The following is a 20,977-nucleotide window of genomic DNA, read 5'->3' on the forward strand; positions in this document are numbered from 1 at the left end:
GAGCATTTAAAAAAAATTAAAATTAAAATGTTCTTTACGTTCTTATTTGTTGGGGTCATTTCTTCTTTCAGCCACTAGATGGCAACACTATTATACCCTGAGAATATTATTTTGTATAATAAATAAAGCTTTTTTAAAGCCATTTTTACACATTAATATAATTTAAATGACTCTGTTTGAGTATATGCTCCAACAGGCAACATAATAATAATATATCGAGCGTTATCTTTCCCTCTATGTATTTCCCCAGACGTGTTCATGTTATTAATTTATTTTTATGCGACATTTGATGGATTATTATGAGCATTTTTCTAAAAAAATAAAAATAAAAATGTTCTTTGCGTTATTTGTTGGGGTCATTTCTTCTTTAAGCCACTAGATGGCAACACTATTATACCCTGATAGTATTATTTTCTATAATAAAGAATAAAGCTTTTTTAAAGCCATTTTTAAACATTAATATAATTTGAATTACTCTGAGTATTTGCTCCAACTGGCAACATAATAATAATGTTATTATTATTACACTCACTTTCTATCTATCTGTTTATCTTTTATTATGAGCATTTTTCTAAAAAAAGAAAAATGTTCTTTACGTTTTTATTTGTTGGGGTCATTTCTCCTTTCAGCCACTAGATGGCAACACTATTATACCATGAGAATATTATTTTTTATAATAAATAAAGCTTTTTTAAAGCCATTTTTACACATTAATATAATTTGAATGACTCTGTTCGAGTATTTGCTCCAACAGGCAACATAATAATAATATTATCATCATTATTATTACACTCGCAGCCAAAGGTCAAACTGAATATCGGTTAATTTACACACATACGCGGTTGGGTTTGACTTTATGTATGTTGCTGTATATAAATAAAGTGGTTTAGATAATAACATAACAATAAAAGAGTAGTTATACGGTTAAAAAGTGTTTTTTGGAAGAGGATTTTGTGTCGCTCAGGCAGTTCAATCCCCGCAACAAACCAGGAAGTGGGTGCAGGAGGCAGCCCTCTCGCTCCACCTCTGCACTCTTTGACCTTAAACCGACACGTCGGGCGACATTTTCGGCACAGCATCATCAGCGCTGACGTGGGAACTACGTGAGCGGAGGCACAGGCACGTCCACCCATACTGTCATTAGTGACGAGGCAGGCTACGTAAAACTTCGGTAAGTCGCCGCAAAGCTGTCACATTTTCGGTGAGCGCCAGTCGGGCAGAGCCAGAAGAAAAAATGTGCAAACACGTCTTCGGTGCGAAACTTTGTGTCAATAAAAAAAAAGTCTTTTCCGCGCGCAAGGCGGCCAGAAGCAGCAGCAGCAGCCGACCGACATGGGAGTGAAAAATGTTCTCGGTTGGTTCAGCTGTCAGTGCTTACAGAGCTGCGTCAAGTCCGAAAGATGCAAGTCAGATGAGGGGGAATATGAGAGGAGCAGTCCTGTTCAAAATAAAATATTCCTTCATGTTTCGTATGGAATAAAAAACACCGCGACTCTCCACTTAATTGTCGAAAGTTCGTCCCACACTTGCAAGTTAATTCATGTTTAAGTTGTGTAGGGGTGCGCAAAAATTAAAGCGTAAAGCTGAAATATCCTTTCAGGAAGTTACAGAAAATGTTCCTTCGGAAAGAGGAAGCCGCGTTTTGCGTTCATGTGTTTAACTTAATAACTTCTTTCACTTTTATGCTTTTTTTTAATTATTTTTTTTAGAAAGATCTAAATAAAGAATCGCTTCAACAAGTAGGATAAGAAGGTTTTTGTTTTTTAAAAACACCTTTGCAGAAGATGAGGAAATCTGAGTGCGTGATCTTTATTTCTCTGTCATGTATCTGCATGTTTTCCGCTCCAGACGCGCGCACCGTGTGCCCGAGACCAGCCTTTCTCAGGCGGGGGTCCGTGGCTGTACATACATTTTAATTATTGGCAAAAACTCACTTAGTTGTAATTTCTGTCCCCTGTTCTGGTTTTTGACCCAGAATTTGTCCTGTAAATTAAAAAAAAAAACTTTGTCCAATTGGAAAGTTCCTCATCTTTCCCTCTGCTGCCAAGAAACAGGAAGCCGCTTGTATCATACTTTTGAGTTTGCAACAGTCTGAAGGTGTGAAGACCTGCCCGGAGTTCAGTCTGCCAGGAGCACCTGGCGGCTGCCGCACATAATAATGAGCAGGGAAGGTTGCGTAACAACAAATGTGTCACGTGCTGAGTAAACAGGCTGGCAGGCAGGTTTCAACACTGATTTGAAATCTTTTCGACTCACACCCACACTAGATTGTAATGTGAGCCCGTTGTACGTTAGAAGTAAACACATTTTCATGGCTTTACATTAGATCCGCCTCATATGATCGCCTTAAAGGTCCTTTGTTCCCACAGCCATAAGGCTTTTTAACAGTTTTTTTATTTATTTGTTTATTTAGTCATTTATTATTATTAGTTAGTAGTAGTATTTTTATTAGAATTGGTATTATTATTGTTGTTGTTGTTAATATACAATCATTGTAAATATATATATATATATATATATTTTTTAGCTACTTGACTAATTTGAATTTCCCCCATTGGGGGATGAATAAAGTACTTTTTTATTCTATTCTTAAACTCACAGAAAGTTACACATTTGTTCAGTGCAGCGTCTCAAGATTTTAAATTTCTCAGCAGAAATAACTGTAACGTCCGTGATAAACTGCTTTTTTTTCCCCCAACCCCATAATAAGTAAACATGAGTTTAATTATGCAATACAGTAGATTAAAAGCGGTCCAATGCTTAAACGGCAGCAGTTTAAAGTTGGTGGCTCTTTAATACGCACACACACCACAAATCCAGGTCGCTCAAGGTTAATTATGCATATGCACTCAGGAAAACCCTGCTTATCAGCCGAGGCCGTGACCAATATCCTGCTTCATGCAAAGCCGAAAAAAAAAACAGGTTCAGTGTCCCGTGAATGATACTGGTTGCTGTCGGCCTCAGGAGCGGCGTTAATAATTTATGTGTGTGTCCAGGTGACTATGGATGCTTCGGTGTCGTCTGAGCTGGACAGCAGTTTAAATGACACAGTGACAGACGGAGAGGAGAATCAGAGTGAAGCCACTCCATCTCCCGCTGCCTCCACCCAGGTACAGGTCGTAACCAGCTGAGCACCAGTTTTACTTTAAATGTCGATGGACAGCTGTTTTTAATCAGCTGTTTTTTAACTCCTGTGGATTTGTGCCTGCAGGTTGCAATAGAAGCCGAGTCTTCTGCTGTGACTGTTGTTCAGCTGTCGGATGGTCAGACCGTGCCCGTCCAAGGAGTCATCCAGGCCCCTCAGACCTCAGTTATCCAGTCGCCGCATGTCCAGACTGCCCAGGTGGGGGCTGCCGCCTGCCTTCATATACTCGCCTGAACTCTGTTTCTTTGGGACGAAACTTTATGTGAAACATGAATGTCGGTGCCAAAATTAGTAGAAGAGAATTTTAACTTCATTCGAGATGGGTCCAGAACAAGCTAAAAATAATTGAAGACACATTTAGTCATTAAAAAGGCCCAAGTTTAAAGGGATAGTTCGCCTCTTTTGACATGAAGCTGTATGACATCCCATATTACCAATCTAGCCAACTAGCCGGGCTACCTTTGTCAACGCCAAAACTCAGCTGGAACTCGGCTCACAGGACGCAGCAGGGGGTAAGAAGATGTTCATAAATGATGTTGCTGATATGGGATGTCATACAGCTTCATGTCAAAAGAGGCGAACTATCCCTTTAAGTCATTAAAGTTAAAGTCAAGCACAGGTTGAGTGCTTATAGGGGCTGTGTTCGAAACTACATACTTCCATACTGCATACTCATTCGATCAGACAGTATGCAGAGCGTTTACCCACAATGCATTTCGCTCCTGCCCGAGCCGAAATCAGCCGGCCTGAAGCTGATTTCACTTAAGCTCTAAACTCTGTAAACTTTAGCAACATTTGAAACATTTTCAGGTGAGAAAGTAGTCGTTTAGATCCCCAACGCGTTGAAAATCTGACAAAATACCGGCTATTTACAATTTTGTTCCCACGAATTCGGCGCTACTAAAGCTAGCCGCAGTGAGCAACGCACTTCCGGTTATTTTCACAAAATAAAATACCCGTTGCCTTTTATCATAGGGAAAGCCATTACGATACAATTGGAGCTTTTGTTTTGAAAACAGGAAGTGAACCTACCCTCGTTGTAGCTAGCTTGAAACTGCCGTTTGTTTTTTTGTTTGTTTTTTTTATCTTTGTTTATTGAACATTTTAAACATAATAAGACAGACATTGTTGGGTCAGAATAAAAATATAAATACAATCAGTAGCCGCAAAAATTCTGTTAACCCCCAACCCACCCTGACCACCCACAGGCCAACAAAAAAAAAAGAGAAAAAAGGAAAAAAATAAAAAAATAAATAAAAATAAATACAAAATAAATAAGGAGGGGATAAATGATTAAGAATATTAGTTTAAATAAATAAGTACAAATACGTAGAAAATTTAAAATTACAGGTTTGTCAGATATTTAAATATCCTCAATGTCAGACAGAGCTAAGTAATCACAATACCTTAAAAAGGGATCCCATGTAGCATGAAATAACTTGGTAGAACCTCTACAAGTAAACCTCAATTTCTCTGTTTTGAGGTTTTAGAGCACTTCTCGCACCCAGCGGACATGTGAAGGGGAGTGAGAGACTTTCCAATTCAGTAAGATCAGCCTTCGAGCGAGTAGAGTGCTGAAAGCTATGGCTTGTTTCATTGCTTTCGGCAAGTTAGAAACAGGGGGGATACCAAAAATTGCAGATACTGAATTAGGAGCAACCAGAAACCCATATGCTTCGGATAGGGAATTGAAAATTTCTGTCCAGAATGGTTTCAGCTTAGGACATGACCAGAACATGTGTGAATGATTAGCAGGGGAAAGTTGACATCTGCCACAGGCATCATTTACAGAGGAATACATTTTTGCTTGCCGTGAATTGGTATAGTGAGCTCTGTAAACAACTTTGCATTGAATTAGTCTATGCCGGGCACAGATGGAAGTTGAGTGCACCAGAGCCAGTGCAGAAGTCCGTTGTTGTTCTGTAAACACAATGTTAAGATTCTCTTCCCAAGCTGTTTTGACTGCATTTGCAGATGTTGATGTTTCTGATAGCATAAGCTTGTATAGAACCGAAATGCATCCTCTAGGGCTCCAGTGCAGGACTCTAGTACAGATGCACAGTGAGGGAGAGCAAGCAGGAAGCAGCACACAGGTCAGCAAAAAAGACAAGATGTCACCAGCACACCAGTCCTGCAAATTTCTCAGGGGGGGCAACAGTAACGATGATGACTAAGGTGACAATGGGTAAATTAATAATTAGCAAGTCATCTGTCACAATTAGTTTTTTTATCTGTTCAACTCACATTACCAACACCGCATATAAGGCTTACCGCAACGCGGTGTCCGTCATCCAGCTGCTGGACGCAGTTTTCCATACGAACTCTTGATTGTTCGCGCTTCTTGATGCGTTCGGAGAGGTGCTTCAAGTCGGTTTGTCCCGACTGTGTCCACGTTTATTCACATCTGTCACTTTTAAAAAGAATGCAGGGAAAACGGAAAAGTGCATTGGCTATTCCACAGCCTGTCAGCCACGACTTAAGCTCAAACTCCTGCAAAAACTCCGCTTGTAGACCTTATTTTTCTCCTTGGTCTGCTGATTGATCATGAGCTCGGGCCTGTCGGGTCCCAGCTCCTTAATCCGGATTTTTCTCCTCCACTGTCCTTCTGGCAAACGGGTAGATAAATAAGGATCACACCAAAATCAGTGGAAGCTGCTCCTCGCTCGTGAAGTTTGTCATCATCCCGCTGATTTTTTTTACCGGGATTTACTGCACAAACCTTTTTTTTTTTTTTAACTTAAAACCTGCTTCTGGGCCGATATTTTCAGCGCCCCAAGACCATAAAATTCTGCGACGCTGATTGGCCAAATATTCATTAATTTGCCCTGGCAACAGTACACGATTGGCTGTTTGGCTGCACTGCTGGGGCGCTCTGACCAGCGCCCCATGACAGAAACGATACGAGTCTGTCTTTGGAAATTCACTGGTGAATGAATGTCAGTCGGTGGGAAATGTAGTGTATATCATTCATATTTCATGCAGGCACACACTAATGTGTAAACCGACATTTTCAACTGAATTTGTAAAAAAATGTTTTTTTGCATTTCCCCTCCTCTTCTCAGGGAGGGCGGTGCCCCAGCGCCCCCTATGGGCCGGCCGCTGCTGCAGCGCACACACACACACACACACACACGGCGGCAGAAAATGCTCCAGGATATTTGCTCCTTCATACACTGCGTCTAATCTCAGAGGAGCAGAGCGAATGCTGTGGACATTTGCAATCTCACATGTCATCGCTCCAGAACTATTCAGGACTTGTGTGTGAAAACCACTCCAGTGTCCAAAGTGATGTCAGAACCACATTCTTAAAGGACAAGTCTGAGGTCACACCTTTAAAGCATTTAGAGCTCAGGTTACAGGGGTGCTTTAAGTCTGTGAAGGGTTCAGAATCTTCTATTTCTGCAGAAATGTAACATAAAACCTCATCTTTTTTCCCCTCACATAAGCTTCAAAAGCAAATAAAAGGGATCAAATTAAAGAAATCATTCTATTACGTATGTGTCAGTATTCCTCCGGACCGCTGTTATTTCCCCAGGAGAAAAGATGACTCATTAACAAAAGGGTGTGATGGTCTTCGAGGTCATAAAGTAGGCCAGAGAAACGTCTTTCAATGTCATGTTGTCATGATTCCAGCATCGGGCCAACCCTGCACAACAGCGGTGTGCACGTCAGGGTCTGAAGGAGAACACTGGTGCAGGTGGACCAGCCAGAAGCCTGTTTAAAAGCCTGGTTTGAGTCATGTTTGGAGAAAGAAAAACAGAACTTATCACGGTTTGGGCCCGTTCAGCTACATCTGAACCAGAACAGCGTGTCATTATTAATGGAACACAAAAGGAAAATGTCAGGACATTTGATTGTGAACAGAACTTGTGTAAAAATATTAAAATGCCTTGTCGTCACCTTGGGGACTTTAAGTCGAATTTAAGCTTAAGGCTCTGTGGACGATGGAGAAAATGTGTCAGAGTCGGCGTGGACGTGAATGAACCTTCAGCTGCTGTGTGTAGGCGATGCGGTGCATCTGTTAATAGGATTGATGTGAGCAGCAGGAGGTTTAAGCTCCTCAGTCTAACCTTCATGTTCAGGAGATGTTGTTGCGTCTGCACGGAACGACAGCTCCGGAAACTGGAGAGACGCCGACTCTGACGCCACTGATCTGTGGAGGCGAAGCTGAAAGTAACTGATTTTCTTCTTGAATACTTTGGTGTTAGATGCATTTTCAGCACCGGAACCAAACGGCGTGAGAAGGGAAATAGAAGAGTTGTTTATAAGAAGCAGCATCCACACACGTGCGACCAGGAGTTGAGATAATTTGTTATTTAAAAAAGAAGTTTTCATGGCGGGAAACGGGTCAGGAAAGAGATTAAATCTGTGAACCTGCACAGTGAAGCGTTGCAGATAAACATCACAACTGTGTACTTCACATCTGCAAGACTCTTGGTGACAATATCCTGTCTCATTTATTCTTTTAAATCAGGAAATTTTGTTTTTTTACCTCTTAAAAATGTGGAAACAGATGACCGAAACACCGTTTCTAAACTGATTAGGACGCGGTGTAGCTCAGCTTGTTGGGGGAGTGTTGTGTGTACGTAGGCTTAAGTTCTCTTTAGGTTTGGGTCCCGACTTTGCTGCGTTTTCACCCCTTTCCTGTCTCTTTTCCACTGTTTTCCAGTGATTCAGGCCACCATAAAGCAAACGGATAAAGAATAAAACTTGTTGTTGGTGTATAAACAGATCTAATATATATTTGATGTTAATCCAGTGAGTAAATGCACTGCTGTGGGGTAGTACGAGCAAATGATTATGCTGCATTAAAAAAGTCTGTTGAGACAAATAATGGATTGAAAAGATTAAGGCTTAAAATTATATCCTGCTCAATTCCCTCTTTGACGTTATCCTCGTCTTTCACAAACATGCACCATTAAAAGACTTGTCTATGAGGACAAATGACCCCCCAATGATGCTTTGATCTAATATGAAAGATGCCGACAGAATTAAAAGAAAAAACATTTGGGATTACTCACGGTTTTGAAACGCTGCCCGTTTCCCACAGATTTCCACCGTTGCACAGCTGGAGGATGACGAGTCGGTTGCAGACACACAGAAGAGGCGAGAGATTCTCTCCAGGCGCCCATCTTATCGGTGAGAAGACGTCAGCAGAAGCCTAAAATCACCATGAAAAAAGCGTATGCTATGCTGTGTGAAGTCTGATGACGCTGCTGATCAGTCTGTGTGGAATCACTTTGTGGAAATTTTGCTCTCCACCAGAAAAATTCTAAATGAGCTTTCATCAGATTCCCCGGCGGTTCCTAAAATCGATGAAGAAATGACGGAGGATGAGGTGTCAGCCTCCAGCAGCCCCTCGGCATCGGTGCCAAACTCTATCTACCAAACCAGCTCGGGACATTATAGTCAGTACACGCATGAATAATTGACTCCCGATGGAAATTAAGGCTTGAAATTGCTCACCAGCTCTTCTTGTAAATATTTCTTATGTTAGCAAAGTTGTTTTCTAAAAGTTAGCAACAGGCACTACGGGGCCTGCTTGAATAATTCAATGAAATCAATCAAAGAAGCTTAAGTCTGAGCAAATAGGGCTGAAAAGTTGCACAAAAGTTGCTGCATTCATTCACAATCAACTGAGAGACGGGCAACATTTTAAGCTACTGAAATTAACTCTTTGCAGGCTGAAACCTGCCAAACTAAAGTAGCCAGTCCCACTATGATAATGTGTGTTCAGACCCAGTTCAAACGAAACTCTGATCCCACACAGTTGCGATTGCTCAGGGCAGAGCCATCCAGCTCAGCAGCCCCGCAGCTGAAGCCCTGACGGTCACCAGCTCCGCCACGCCGCAGCCCGGAGCCGCCGTCCTGCAGGCCGGAGACTCCCCGCACCAGTTCTACATCCAGGACGGACAGGTGCTCATCCAAGGTGGGCGCAGCTCTGAGTGAATGCAAAATGCAAAATTTAGAAGAAACACAAAATGCTGAATTAGAGAGAGTTAAGACATTTTCATACACCAGTTAACCATTTTAGCATGAGGAAGGATAAAGTAACTATAGCTGAGATGGCCGTCTGTGTTAAAAAAACAAAACATGAAATCACAGGATTAAAAAAATAAAGAATTGGATTGTGTTGATGAAAAAACTAAGGAAACAGCCACAATCCTGTTTGTTAACAAACAAAACAAGTGTCAGAAATGCCATCATTAAAGTCTGAAGGATCTTAAAAACACCCCTTCACCTCTACAACCCTCCCCTCCACCTCTACAACACTCTCCTACACCTCTACAACACTCCCCTCCACCTGTACAACACTCCCCTCCACCTCTACAACACTCCCCCCCACCTCTACAACACTCCCCTCCACCTCTACAACACTCTCCTACACCTCTACAACACTCTCCTACACCTCTGCAACACTCCCCTACACCTCTGCAACACTCCCCTACACCTCTGCAACACTCCCCTACACCTCTACAAGACTTCCCTACACCTCTACAACACTCTCCTACACCTCTACAACACTCCCCTCCACCTCTACAACACTTCCCTACACCTCTACAACACTCCCCTACACCTCTACAACACTTCCCTACACCTCTACACCACTTCCCTACACCTCTACAACACTCCCCTACACCTCTACAACACTCCCCTCCACCTCTACAACACTCCCCTACACCTGTACAACACTTCCCTCCACCTCTACAGCACTTCCCTACACCTCTGCAACACTTCCCTACACCTCTACAACACTCCCCTCCACCTCTACAACACTCCCCTCCACCTCTAGAACACTTCCCTCCACCTCTACAACCCTTCCTTCCACCTCTACAACCCTTCCCTCCACCTCTACAACCCTTCCCTCCACCTCTACAACACTCCCCTCCATCGAACACTCCCCTCCACCTCTACAACCCTTCCCTCCACCTCTACAACACTCTCCTACACCTCTACAACACTCCTCTACACCTCTACAACACTCCCCTCCACCTCTACAACACTCCCCTACACCTCTACAACACTCCCCTCCACCTCGACAACACTCCCCTACTTCTCTACAACACTCTCCTACACCTCTACAACACTCCCCTACACCTCTACAACACTCCCCTCCACCTTTACAACACTTTCCTTCACCTCTACAACACTTTCCTCCACCTCTACAACCCTTCCCTCCACCTCTACAACACTCCCCTCCACCGAACACTCCCCTCCACCTCTACAACCCTTCCCTCCACCTCTACAACACCTCCCTCCACCTCTACAACCCTTCCCTACACCTCTACAACACTCCTCTACACCTCTACAACACTTTCCTCCACCTCTACAACACTCCCCCACACCTCTACAACACTTTATCCACCTCTATAACCCTTCCCTACACCTCTACAACACCTCCCTACACCTCTACACCTCCCTCCACCTCACAGTGGAGCACTTTTGCACCTTTCTCAAAATTTTCCAGCCACAGATCAGGTCAGCGTGTTTTCCTCCAATGATGTCGAGCCTCATTTTATCTGGTTTAGCTGGTTTGTTTGTGCACCGGTTCTGTTCTTGGACCATAGAACCAGTTTCCCTGCAGGGCACCGACACATTTTCACCACTGCACCAGTTTCTCACACATTTAACTGGCATCAGATTCTTGTTGGAGAATGTTTTGGATCTAAACCAACATTTTTTTTGGTCTGCTACACTTGACTCTTTGTTGTGGCCTTTATGTTCATCTATGACCCAAAGAAAATGGATACAGTCCTGAAGATAACATTTTATTATTGTCTTGAATGCTGGATGTTCTCCTGAACCCTCTATGTTAGGTAGGCAGGTGTGTGTTTTTCACATTTCGGGGTTTTAGAGCCAAGATGGAGGTATCGAGCATCCCCCTGTGCAGGTCTTTAGATCCAGCACAGGTAGAATGTGCTTGGAGTTCAGTCTTTTCTTCAGCTCCTTCATTAAATCTGCAGTTTGGTGTTTTGGACCAGGGTAAGCCCCGGTGTGAAGGTTTACCTACAGTAGACTGAGGGGAGCTCTTTGTCCTGGAGACTTTTTCTAGAGCTTTCTGTAACATGTATAGGTTCAGCTCAATTCTTCACTCTGCTGTTTGAGTAAATGTACGATTGCTTCTTTTAAAAATAAAGAAACAACTTTTTTTTCTTGCACTTTGCTTTAAAGTTGAGAGACTTCAGTAATTGCACAATAAAAGTTGCCGTCCCTTAGAGACCGGGCTTTTTTTATATAGCAGTTAGTGCTTTTCATCTGCATAAATTATGAGCATACCACTACAGCAAACCGGCAGCCACTTAGAGGCTTAAACTGATGACTTTAAGTTCCTTTTAACCTCTGAATTAATTAAGAAAAATTATTTTATTTTACTTAATCAAGCCGTGCATTTACGGTACTTTCCAAAGATCTTGGCTGAGGCAGTCTTTTAAAGGTTATTTAAAGGTTTATAGTTAAAATTTTAGGGGTCTACTAGAATGATTTTATACCGTTTTTTTCGCTGATTGGTCAAAAACAGTGGCGTGTGGGCAACTTTGAGGGAGGTTTTCTCAAACCAGCCAGTAGGCAGGTGTTCTGCATATGTGTTTTTTGGTGGTGTAGATGTGTAGAAAGCTGGCACTTTAGGAAAAGTGTCTTTGTTGGGACATAATTACTCCTTTTAGCTTGTACTTGGGGCTTCTACATGTTTATGCACGGTCAAGTTGAGCTGAACTCGGTCATTTATTCGGACAACTGATCTTGTCCCAGTATACATGCACAGAAGGGGAAATGATCCATTGATTCCACTATCTTATGTGGAGATTTGCCCCCTTTAAACTTGTTAGTATTGGGCTTTCTTTGGTTGATCTGTTATGTAAAAGGATATCATGAAACTGTGGAGTATGCACCAAGTACCCGGTGTAGTTTCAGTCCAATTGAAGGTAAATATGCAAATATTGTGTTTGCGTTCGTCCAACTTTGAGAAATTGGATTTGACGTTGATTTCTGGCAGACTAACACCGAAGTCAAGTTCTTTTCTTAAGTCATATAAAAGTAAGTGTTGGTTTTTAGGCTTTAATGAAAAGGCAGGCTTAATTACACAGTTTTTAAAGTAACACTTGAAGTGGAAAACCTCAGGAACCACACAATTGTAGTCGACTGCGTTTTTGAAAGGTTTCAAAGTAACTCAGAAAAAAACTCTTTTATCTTTTTCTTCAAAGTCTTTGTATCCTGTGAATTGTTTTCTAGCTACATTCAATGGGACTTTTGCTCACTGCTGACTCAGTGTTTTGTGTAGGTTTCTTCTGTTCTTTCAAGTTTCAGGTTGAATCGTGATACCTGTGAAGGTTTTACACTTGAATCCATAAAGACTTTCACCACTTTAGTGCTAATGTTTCAGCCACCGTCAGCAACCCACTCATAAGCCCAATTCGCACGGGATAAGTATTACCCCCGTAATTCGGAATAATTGCGGAGAATGTCTGAGTTCTTAGTCCTGTGCGAATGCGCCATGTCCGTGATTTGTGGGATAATAATTCCGCCGCAAATTACCTACTGTATTTCGGCGAAACACAGACGTCCTGTGGTAATTTAAGTCCCGTCTGAACGCACACCTGTGTGTTCAACCTATGTGTACAACCAGGTACAACGGGGCAAAACAGGAAGTTACGACAATTACGGAATATCCGCTCATGATGTCTGTGATTTCAGTAAATTACAGACTTTTGCTTGTCCCGTCCGAATGCGCCACAAAAAATTACAGAGGTGCGGGGGTAGTTGCGAATTACCAGTGATCCATAGGTAATACTTATCCCGTGCGAATTGGGCTTTAGTGTCTATTTATTGCAAATGTACATACTGTATTTATTATTCTCATACACAGCCTTATTTTACCACACGTACTCAAATTCTATTCTTACTGTTCTGTATTTCTAATTTTTATTCTTTAATGTTATTGTTGAGTGTTGTACTTTGAGATTGAAGTTTAACTGGAGCCAAATTCTTTGTTTGTTTTACTCAAACCAGGCCAATAAAGCTGATTCTGATTCTGATATCACTAATTAAAACTTTTTTTTTTTTTTGCTCTGGCAGCTAACACTACTACAGTGTTATTTGCCTGGTGGGCTTTAGTCCAGATCTGAGTGGTGCACACACTCAGGGCGTTTCCCTTTCAGCTGAGGAGCTTTGTGCTCGATGTCTTGTATTTCTGTTTTTCACTCGGCTGGTATTCTCTTATTAATCTAATAAGGAGGAAATCGGCAAGTTATCCGTTTTTTGTTCCTAAAATTAAATAAAGTCAAATTATATTAGAGCACAGAAGGTGCCATTGGAGATTATGTTGGGTTCATTTTAAGTGAATTTGTGTTTAATTTAAAGCATTTCACAGTAGCGCCATAAAACTGTGAAGCTGCCAAAATGATGACTTCCCCCTCTTCCTGTTTTCTGATAACACATTACTTACTCTGTAGCCGAGCGTTTTCCCAGCAGAAGTCTTTAAAGTCTTTTCATTTGCCTTATCTAATAACTGTAATTTAGTGGAATTCAGCAGGAGGAGGAGTGGACGTGTAGCTACTGTAACAAATACCGTTAAACCTCCATAATCTTTTCCTCTTTCACTCGCTTGTTTGCAACACAAAAAAAAAAAAAATCACTTCAATCAGGGAGCTCAACCGTTTGTATGGCAGCCACTTGGGACACAATATCCTCTTGTTTGTTGAGCGTCTCACTCTAGTTGCGTCACTAGGGCTAAAAATACAACCCCTCCACTACCACCCTCCTCCCTGTACCTCCCCCTCTCCCTCCCTCCCTCCCTCCCTCCCTCCCTCCCTCCCTGCCTGACCTGCTCACATTGTGTTTCTTTGCTACAGCGTCTGATCCGCAGGGGGGGGGGGGGAGGACATCTAATCCAGGGTGTTTTACTGACTTCAGCGGGCACGAGTGATGTCATTGTGATGTCAATGCCTGTAATTGTAATCGGGCAGCAAAGTTGACTGGTGACCACTCTGATGCAGAGAGAGCTGAGAGTGAAAGGGGAGAAGGAGAAAGAAGAAGACTCGGGCTAAAGGAGAAAATAAAAGTAGATTTTATTTTTTTCCCTGCGGTGAGGTTTGTTGCTGCCGTGGTGCTGGATTATTGGAAACAGGAGATGGCTGTTACTGGGGATGAAACTGAGTCAGGTATAGTTTCTTACACTTTTTTTTTTTAATGTTTCATCTGTAAAGGTCAGAATCCTTTCTTGCACATGTGCCATATGTTGCTGGACTTGAAGTGTGTGGTAGTTCCATTTGTGAACGAGCAAAGTGAAGATTTCTGAGATTCGCAAACGTGTTGTTTATCCATCAACAGAATGTGTATGCTGGGAAGTGTTTATTTCTGTACTTTTACTTCATCCACTGTGAAAATTGAAGGTGAAACATGCAGCAGATGGGAGAAAAAAAGGGAGAAAACAGACCTAATAAGTGAACAAGCCTTTGGTTAATAGAGGCAGAGCTGCTGTCAGTCCGTATCCCGCTGCTAACCACACACACATATACACACAATCGCCTCTCTGAACCACCAAAGTGGTTGTCAGGCAGACGAGTAGGGAGGGGGGGGGGAGAAGTGCAGGGGCGGGAGGAGGCCACGGGGAGGGGGTGGAGGTAAGATAGTTGTCGGTTTGACGTCACCGTGTTTCCTGGAACACAAGCAAGGCAGGGAAGAGAGAATGCAAAATGTGCGAGTGAGACGCACACACTGACGTCAGCACAGGCCGAGTCACCGTGCTATCACAACGAGAGAGAAAGGAAGAGTGTGTGTGGAGCTGCTGTTTCTCCTTCTGAATGAATGTGTGTGTGGACAGCAGAGAGTGGAGGAGGAGGGGGGGTTGAAGATTGAAACTTCAGACGTACATGGGTAAAAGGAGAAGCTGAAACGGTGCACGACAGCAGCAGGCAGAGCGGTTAGCAGTTGAGTCATCTCGCTCATGACTCAAGTCAGAAAGCACACAAACCACTTCCAGACAAATGCTTTTTGTTTAGTTTGTCTTCTTTTTTTCAGGGCTTTTCCAGAGTGAGCGTAGCTTTTTGTCTGAAAAGTGCAAAAATCTGCGAGTTATCGGGAACACGCGGCGGTTTAAACACAAAAGGGAAAAGAAGAAGCCTCCTGAGACTTATGACAAGTTCATCTAATAAACTCAAGAGTACACAGGGTGTAATAACTACCAGTGTTGTTTACATTTTACAATATCTGTCAGCGGGGTCAGAGATACTGCAACGTTGTTTCTGGGTTACCCTTCTGCCTAAACATTCAAATGCAAACTGTTTATTTAAAGTAGGCAGACCACAGTCTGCCAGAAAGGTGTTTTTATTTGCACTGTTAGGCTGTAAAGTAACAGCCAAAGTAAAAATGAGATAACTTAATGGATGATTTTAGCCTTTGCTGCTAACACCCTGGAGCTCCTTCCTTACTGAACAGACTTTGTGACTTTCAGTGGGGACAGCTGCTTAATCCCAAAGCAGAATTCACTCATTTCTGCTCACAAATGAAGTAAAAAAAAAAGTGAAGAAAAAGGAGTGTCCACATGAAATGAGCTGTGTTAGCTGTTAGCTAAGGGGGGGTTACTGCTTTACATGAAGCTGCAACAAGTTGACCAAGTTACATTTGACTGCTCCAAACTCTTTTGCATGTCGGCTGCATTAAGCACGAGGTGATGCAGTTTTATATATAACATACATAACATTGTGTTGGAGGGATTGGTCGGTAAGCTGTATGTAAGCAAATACCTGTGGGTGAGGAAATTCATCTTTTAAGGCAGGAAGGAGAGCGGATGAAGGCTCTCGGCTGAAGATGACGCCTCACATCCTCTGGTGAAATACCTGCACTGGAAGAAACAGAGTGGCCGAATTACAGAGATGAATAAAAGCTTTAAAAGGTTACATTTTCATCATAAAAGAGAAAGAAAAGAAGCTGGAGAGCTAATGCTTTTGTCCATCTTTGCCCACAGCTGCCACAGGAGACATCCCTGCCTACCAGCTGCGTTCGCCCAACTCAGGCCTGGCTCAGAGCATCGTCATGGCAGCGTCTCCCAGCAGCATGCAGAGCCCCCCACCGCAGCACGCTGAAGAGATCACCCGCAAGAGGGAGGTCCGGCTGATGAAAAACAGGTACGAGCAGCAGGAAAAGCAGCTGAAAGTTGATTAGGCTCCATAACTTCATTAGTTCTTAAACGGGGGGGAAATAAATCGGCTCCATTCTTTAAGGGATCACAGAGAATAAGAGTGGCTATTTCTGGAGCCAAGATAAGCTTGTGTTTATCGTTCTGTAAATGCAAAATGCAGTTAGTTTGATGTCATTACGAGCAAGTGAGGCTCTGCCAAGACTTTAAAAGCTGGAACCTTATTTTATTTGCAGCAGTCTCTCTGTTAAGAGTAAAGCTAAATGTGAAACTTCAACAGAGGCGTGAAACTTTCAGGTCAAAAGTGCAGCATATCCAATCAAATCAAATTTATTTGTAGCACATTTCATGTACAAAACGATTCAAAGTGCTTCACATAACATAAAAGCATTGCAGCAGGGAGTGGAAGAAGCATTAAAATACATAAAAGAATATAAAGAGAAACAAATAAAATCATTTAAATGAATTTAAAAACAAGCAACAGTCCAGATAAGTTCAAAGATATCGTGCAGATTTCATGCATAGACGCATGAGAAAAGAAATGTTTTTAACCTGGATTTAAAAATGTCTTATTAATGATTTAAGTTGTTTCATAGCAGTACATAGAGCAGCATCATGGTTCCCATGGCTACAGTAGACCAACATCCAAACGTGAAAGGGTTTATACAACCAACAAGTGTTTGTGAAAAACCAAATGAATATCATTTTTAACCATAATGCTCTCGTAGATTTACAGATGTCTGTTTATTTTCAATAAAAAGTGTTTCTTTAACAAGGTAAATAAAAAGGATGTCTGGAAAAGCCATATTCTCAACATGTTCTCCTCCTCTGTCCCTTGCAGGGAGGCAGCGCGTGAGTGCCGCAGGAAAAAGAAAGAGTACGTCAAGTGTCTGGAAAACCGTGTGGCCGTGTTGGAAAACCAAAACAAGACCCTGATTGAAGAGCTCAAAGCACTGAAGGACATTTACTGCCACAAAGCTGAGTAGCAGCGGCTGCTTTGCGGTCACGGGGCTGAAGACAGTTTACAGACTAAAAAAAAAGACTCCAGAACAAAAACTGCTTTGATTGTCTTTGTTTCTCTGCTCACTCAGGCCTGATTTACGCCAAAATTCAGAAGCGTCGTGGAGGGGGAATTCAAACAGGCTCAAAGCTTGCCGGTTATGCTCTTGTTCTTATTCTGTGTTCTTTGCATGTGAAGACTCGAAGTGTTTGAATACACTGCGCTTTGCCGTTTGCCGTCGTGCACAGGGAGAGGCCGGGCCAATGAGAGCCAGACGAAGAAGAGGAACAGGAAGAGGAGCTACAGGTGCTTCCTGAAAAATGTGCCGCCCTCGACCGCAGCGATTATGAAAAAGCTGTGGGAGGGAGGCGTGGGTCAGTCGGGTCTCGCTACCAGCAAGTCTTTCCGGGATCAGACGAGGTGCACGCAAAGCTACGCCGATCCGCCACCAGCTGCAACAAGCCAACTCAAATCGTGTTTACCTGATTAAGTCGTTTGTGTAATTTTACGCTTCTATTTTTGGTCGTTTGCATTCCCATCACGCGAAAGCACAATGAGGAAGAAATGTCATCGAGCATTTTCCTAAGGAAGTGATGTCGCGGATTTCACCATTTTCAGTTCGTTAAGGCAATTTTTTTTGTTTTCGATGAAAAAAAGGTTTGGCAACAAATTTAAAAAAAACAAAAAAGAAGAAGAAGAAGTCAAACTGAAAGTCCTTTTTTTTTTTAATGTCAAAACACAATATTTCAGGCCAACATAGGGGGGCATTATCTGAGTCAAAACCCTGATAACTGAGTACAGCTGCTCTTTGGTCGACGCACACAAAGTACACAAGTTTCAGAGTGAATGATTTCACTCAAAAAGTTCATATATATTGTATGAAGAAAATGTTACAGCTAGTTGTGGTAAATATATATACATATATATTTAAAAAAAAAAGGTTTTCTGATTTGAAAAACCTCCGATTTCTAAAGCTTTTCCAGTCATTTTTGGCCCCGCCTCGAACCGCTTTGCTTCACCGTCGAGCACGCGTCCACTTTTTGAAATGATGTTTATCTATTTTGTACAAATCAAACTGTATTTCAGTGCGGCTTGGTATAGAAATGCTCTGTTTAAAGGGTGATGCCAGTTTCTTTACTGTGTTTTTGTAAAAACATTTTATTTTAAAGACATGTAGTACACCACCTTGTGTTGATATTTCTGGTTTTCGAGTTTGCTCCAGTGATTGTTTTTTTCTTTTTTTTATTGACATATTTCAATCTCTGTTAAGCATGTAGAAAATTGGCTGCCAGAGCTCGTTTAGCAACATTAAGGTATTTATCGACTGTGTGAGTCACCCTGTGGCAGTCTGAATATTTATCAGCCAAATACCCGTCATGGTTTGTATTTTCAGAGCAGTCGCTGTTCACCAAACTCAAGGTTTTTTGTTTAGTCTCAGCCGTTGCTGCTTCAAAGAGCTCCATCTTTCTCTCTGTGTTCTTCTCTCAGTGTACTTTCTTGTTTGGATTGTCCAATGATGTTTGTTTATCTAATAAAATTTTCAAACGTGACAAAGATTTGTGGTTTATTTCTCACTTAACACTGATGCTGCAGCTTCTTTCTCTGTCACGGAGCCATGAATCTGCTCGTGTTACGGCAGTTTAAAGCAGCCAAAGATGGAGACGCATGATGCAAAAGAGCACTTGTGATGTCAACAAATGAAAAGAGCAGGGCTGGGCAACGATTAAAATGTTTAATCTAATTAATCACATGATTTCTCTGATTAATCACGATTAATCGCATTTGTACGCAAAATCCCAAAATGAATTCAAAAGTAGTGTCTAGCCTTTAGCATTTAGTTTTATTTTAAATGTGCTGCCATATGAATGAAAGTGCCATAACATTTGTTGTGCAAACACACTTTTAACATCAGCATCTTTCTGTAGTTTTTATGTAGAAGCCTCGCTCCACTGTCTGTTTCCTTGAATGACTTGCTGCTATCAGTTGTGTGTTTTGCCTTTAAGTGATATTTTAGACCGGAACTACTACGCTGAGAGGACAATTCAACTTGGCAGTGTTTACAGATGACTTTGGTTCTGTCGACTCCGCCGTCTGGAAGAACTTTAAAATGAAAACGGCCGAGTAAAAGTTCCGTACCCTTCTCCATGTTTGGTGGATCCGCCGATTACTTTCTTTTCCGGTTCCACAGCAGACAGCAGCAGACTTTTACAAAATAAAAGCCTGTGGGCAACAGACTTCTACAAAATAAAAGCCTGTGAGCAACAGACTTTTACAATAATAAAATACATAATAAAACATGCGCTAATGCGCGATAAAATGGTGATCGGCGTTAAATAATTAATGAGTTAACGCGATAATAACGAGTTAACTCGCCCAGCCCTAGAAAAGAGCTATCATGTCGTTGCATTGTTAATCGTGTGTAAGCAGGATTTTCCTGCATATTTGTTTTGAATCAGCAAAGCACCGCCTACAGTCTCAGAAAGGTGGAGTCAGACAGCCGGGATGTTCCACATAGAACATTGGTAGAAACCAGTCTTGACTTTTTTTGGGGGGCTAACTGAGAAGTTAGCACAAGCTAGGTGAAGAATCTACCGGGTGTGTTTTGCTCTTGTTGCTAAGATGGCCGACCTGACGTGTTTTACTGGTCCCATAACAGAGATGAACTTGTTTATTTTGTAAGTTCTCTCTGTCCCGCATGTTAGCAGTTCCTTCACTCAGGCTGCCAGGTAAACAAGCCCCCAGGTTAGGACATATTGCTCAAGAGGCCCGCTCTGACTTTCACTTAGCGTCTGTAAAAGGGCTGAAAGTCAGCCGGCCTCTCTGAAAACATGCAATACATCATGCAATCATGCATGATGTATTGCATCATGCAACATAAGGACATGTGTTTTTTTCTCCCCTGAAATACAAATGAGTTTTTAGGGATTGATAACTGCTGCAGTGGGTCTTCAATAAATAAAGGGACTTAAACCCTCTAAGCCTCAAGCTAAGTTTAATAGTTCCCCCCTGAAAAAATTCATTCAATAAAAGCGAACTGAGATATATACTGAGGATATATTGAATTTAGACCCATTGAACTGTAAATTAGAAACTGAATGACATCACAGCCTCGTAGCTAAGTGTCAATAATATGGATGTTACTGAACCTGTAGGTCAGAGATTAAGCACAACAAAAGCTGAACTGATTTCATTTCTCAACATCTATTTCATTGCAAGGCCGTGATTGTTGCAACACACAGCCAGGCCCAGTACAGTGGCCTCCAGAGAGCCAGAAGGAAATGAACAATGAACTTTATAACTCGTGGACTTAACAAAAGACACGTTCCTTTCCTGTCAAAACTCTGCGTCAGCCTTTCTTGAGAAAAACAAATACATTCACTGGCCACTTTATGAGGTACAGTACATCTGTTCAAGCGCTTGTTAACACAAACAGCTAATCAGCCCAGAGGTAAAATAAACAAGTCATTTTTTGCACGTCCAAGTCTCTCGCCAACACTAAAGCAAATTCAAATTCTGACCTTAAGAGCTGCACAATCCTCCTTATGGGACAGTACAAAAGTGGATCAACTGTAGGTTAAGTAAATACAATCTACTGCAATGTGCTTTTATTTCAATTCCATAACTGTATTTTCTTCAAATAAAATAACTGCATCATCATCATTAATATCATCAGCTTGTCAATCAACTTGCTCTCTGAACC

At 42.0% G+C, this 20,977-nt stretch overlaps 1 protein-coding gene across 3 annotated transcripts; it reads left to right on the top strand.

Moving 5' to 3' along the window:
• The first annotated feature begins 1,069 nt into the window (after positions 1–1,069).
• Positions 1,070–18,831, top strand: crema (cAMP responsive element modulator a). Of its 3 annotated transcripts, XM_075482730.1 has the most exons (8): positions 1,070–1,171; positions 2,997–3,110; positions 3,212–3,343; positions 8,196–8,284; positions 8,411–8,553; positions 8,916–9,074; positions 16,107–16,266; positions 17,119–18,831. In XM_075482730.1, exons 2-8 carry the CDS (start codon positions 3,003–3,005, stop codon positions 17,261–17,263), a joined length of 936 nt encoding a protein of 311 aa, XP_075338845.1. In that variant the 5' UTR covers positions 1,070–1,171; positions 2,997–3,002; the 3' UTR covers positions 17,264–18,831. The 3 variants fall into 3 exon arrangements, with proteins under 3 accessions (XP_075338845.1, XP_075338847.1, XP_075338846.1); XM_075482732.1 differs by lacking the exons at positions 1,070–1,171; positions 2,997–3,110; positions 3,212–3,343 and having other exon boundaries at positions 8,437–8,553; XM_075482731.1 differs by lacking the exons at positions 1,070–1,171; positions 2,997–3,110; positions 3,212–3,343; ... (1 more) ...; positions 8,411–8,553; positions 8,916–9,074 and adding an exon at positions 14,021–14,301.
• The last annotated feature ends 2,146 nt before the right edge of the window (positions 18,832–20,977 follow it).

This window comes from Odontesthes bonariensis, chromosome 14, assembly GCF_027942865.1.
Source record: "Odontesthes bonariensis isolate fOdoBon6 chromosome 14, fOdoBon6.hap1, whole genome shotgun sequence".
Lineage (NCBI taxonomy): Eukaryota > Metazoa > Chordata > Actinopteri > Atheriniformes > Atherinopsidae > Odontesthes > Odontesthes bonariensis.

Coding starts and splice junctions, on each gene's coding strand:
- crema (XM_075482730.1), top strand. CDS start 3,003: ATGGATGCTTCGGTGTCGTCTGAGCTGGACAGCAGTTTAAATGACACA. Junction 3,344..8,195: donor CGCATGTCCAGACTGCCCAG/GTGGGGGCTGCC, acceptor CGTTTCCCACAG/ATTTCCACCGTTGCACAGCT. Junction 16,267..17,118: donor GTCCGGCTGATGAAAAACAG/GTACGAGCAGCA, acceptor TGTCCCTTGCAG/GGAGGCAGCGCGTGAGTGCC.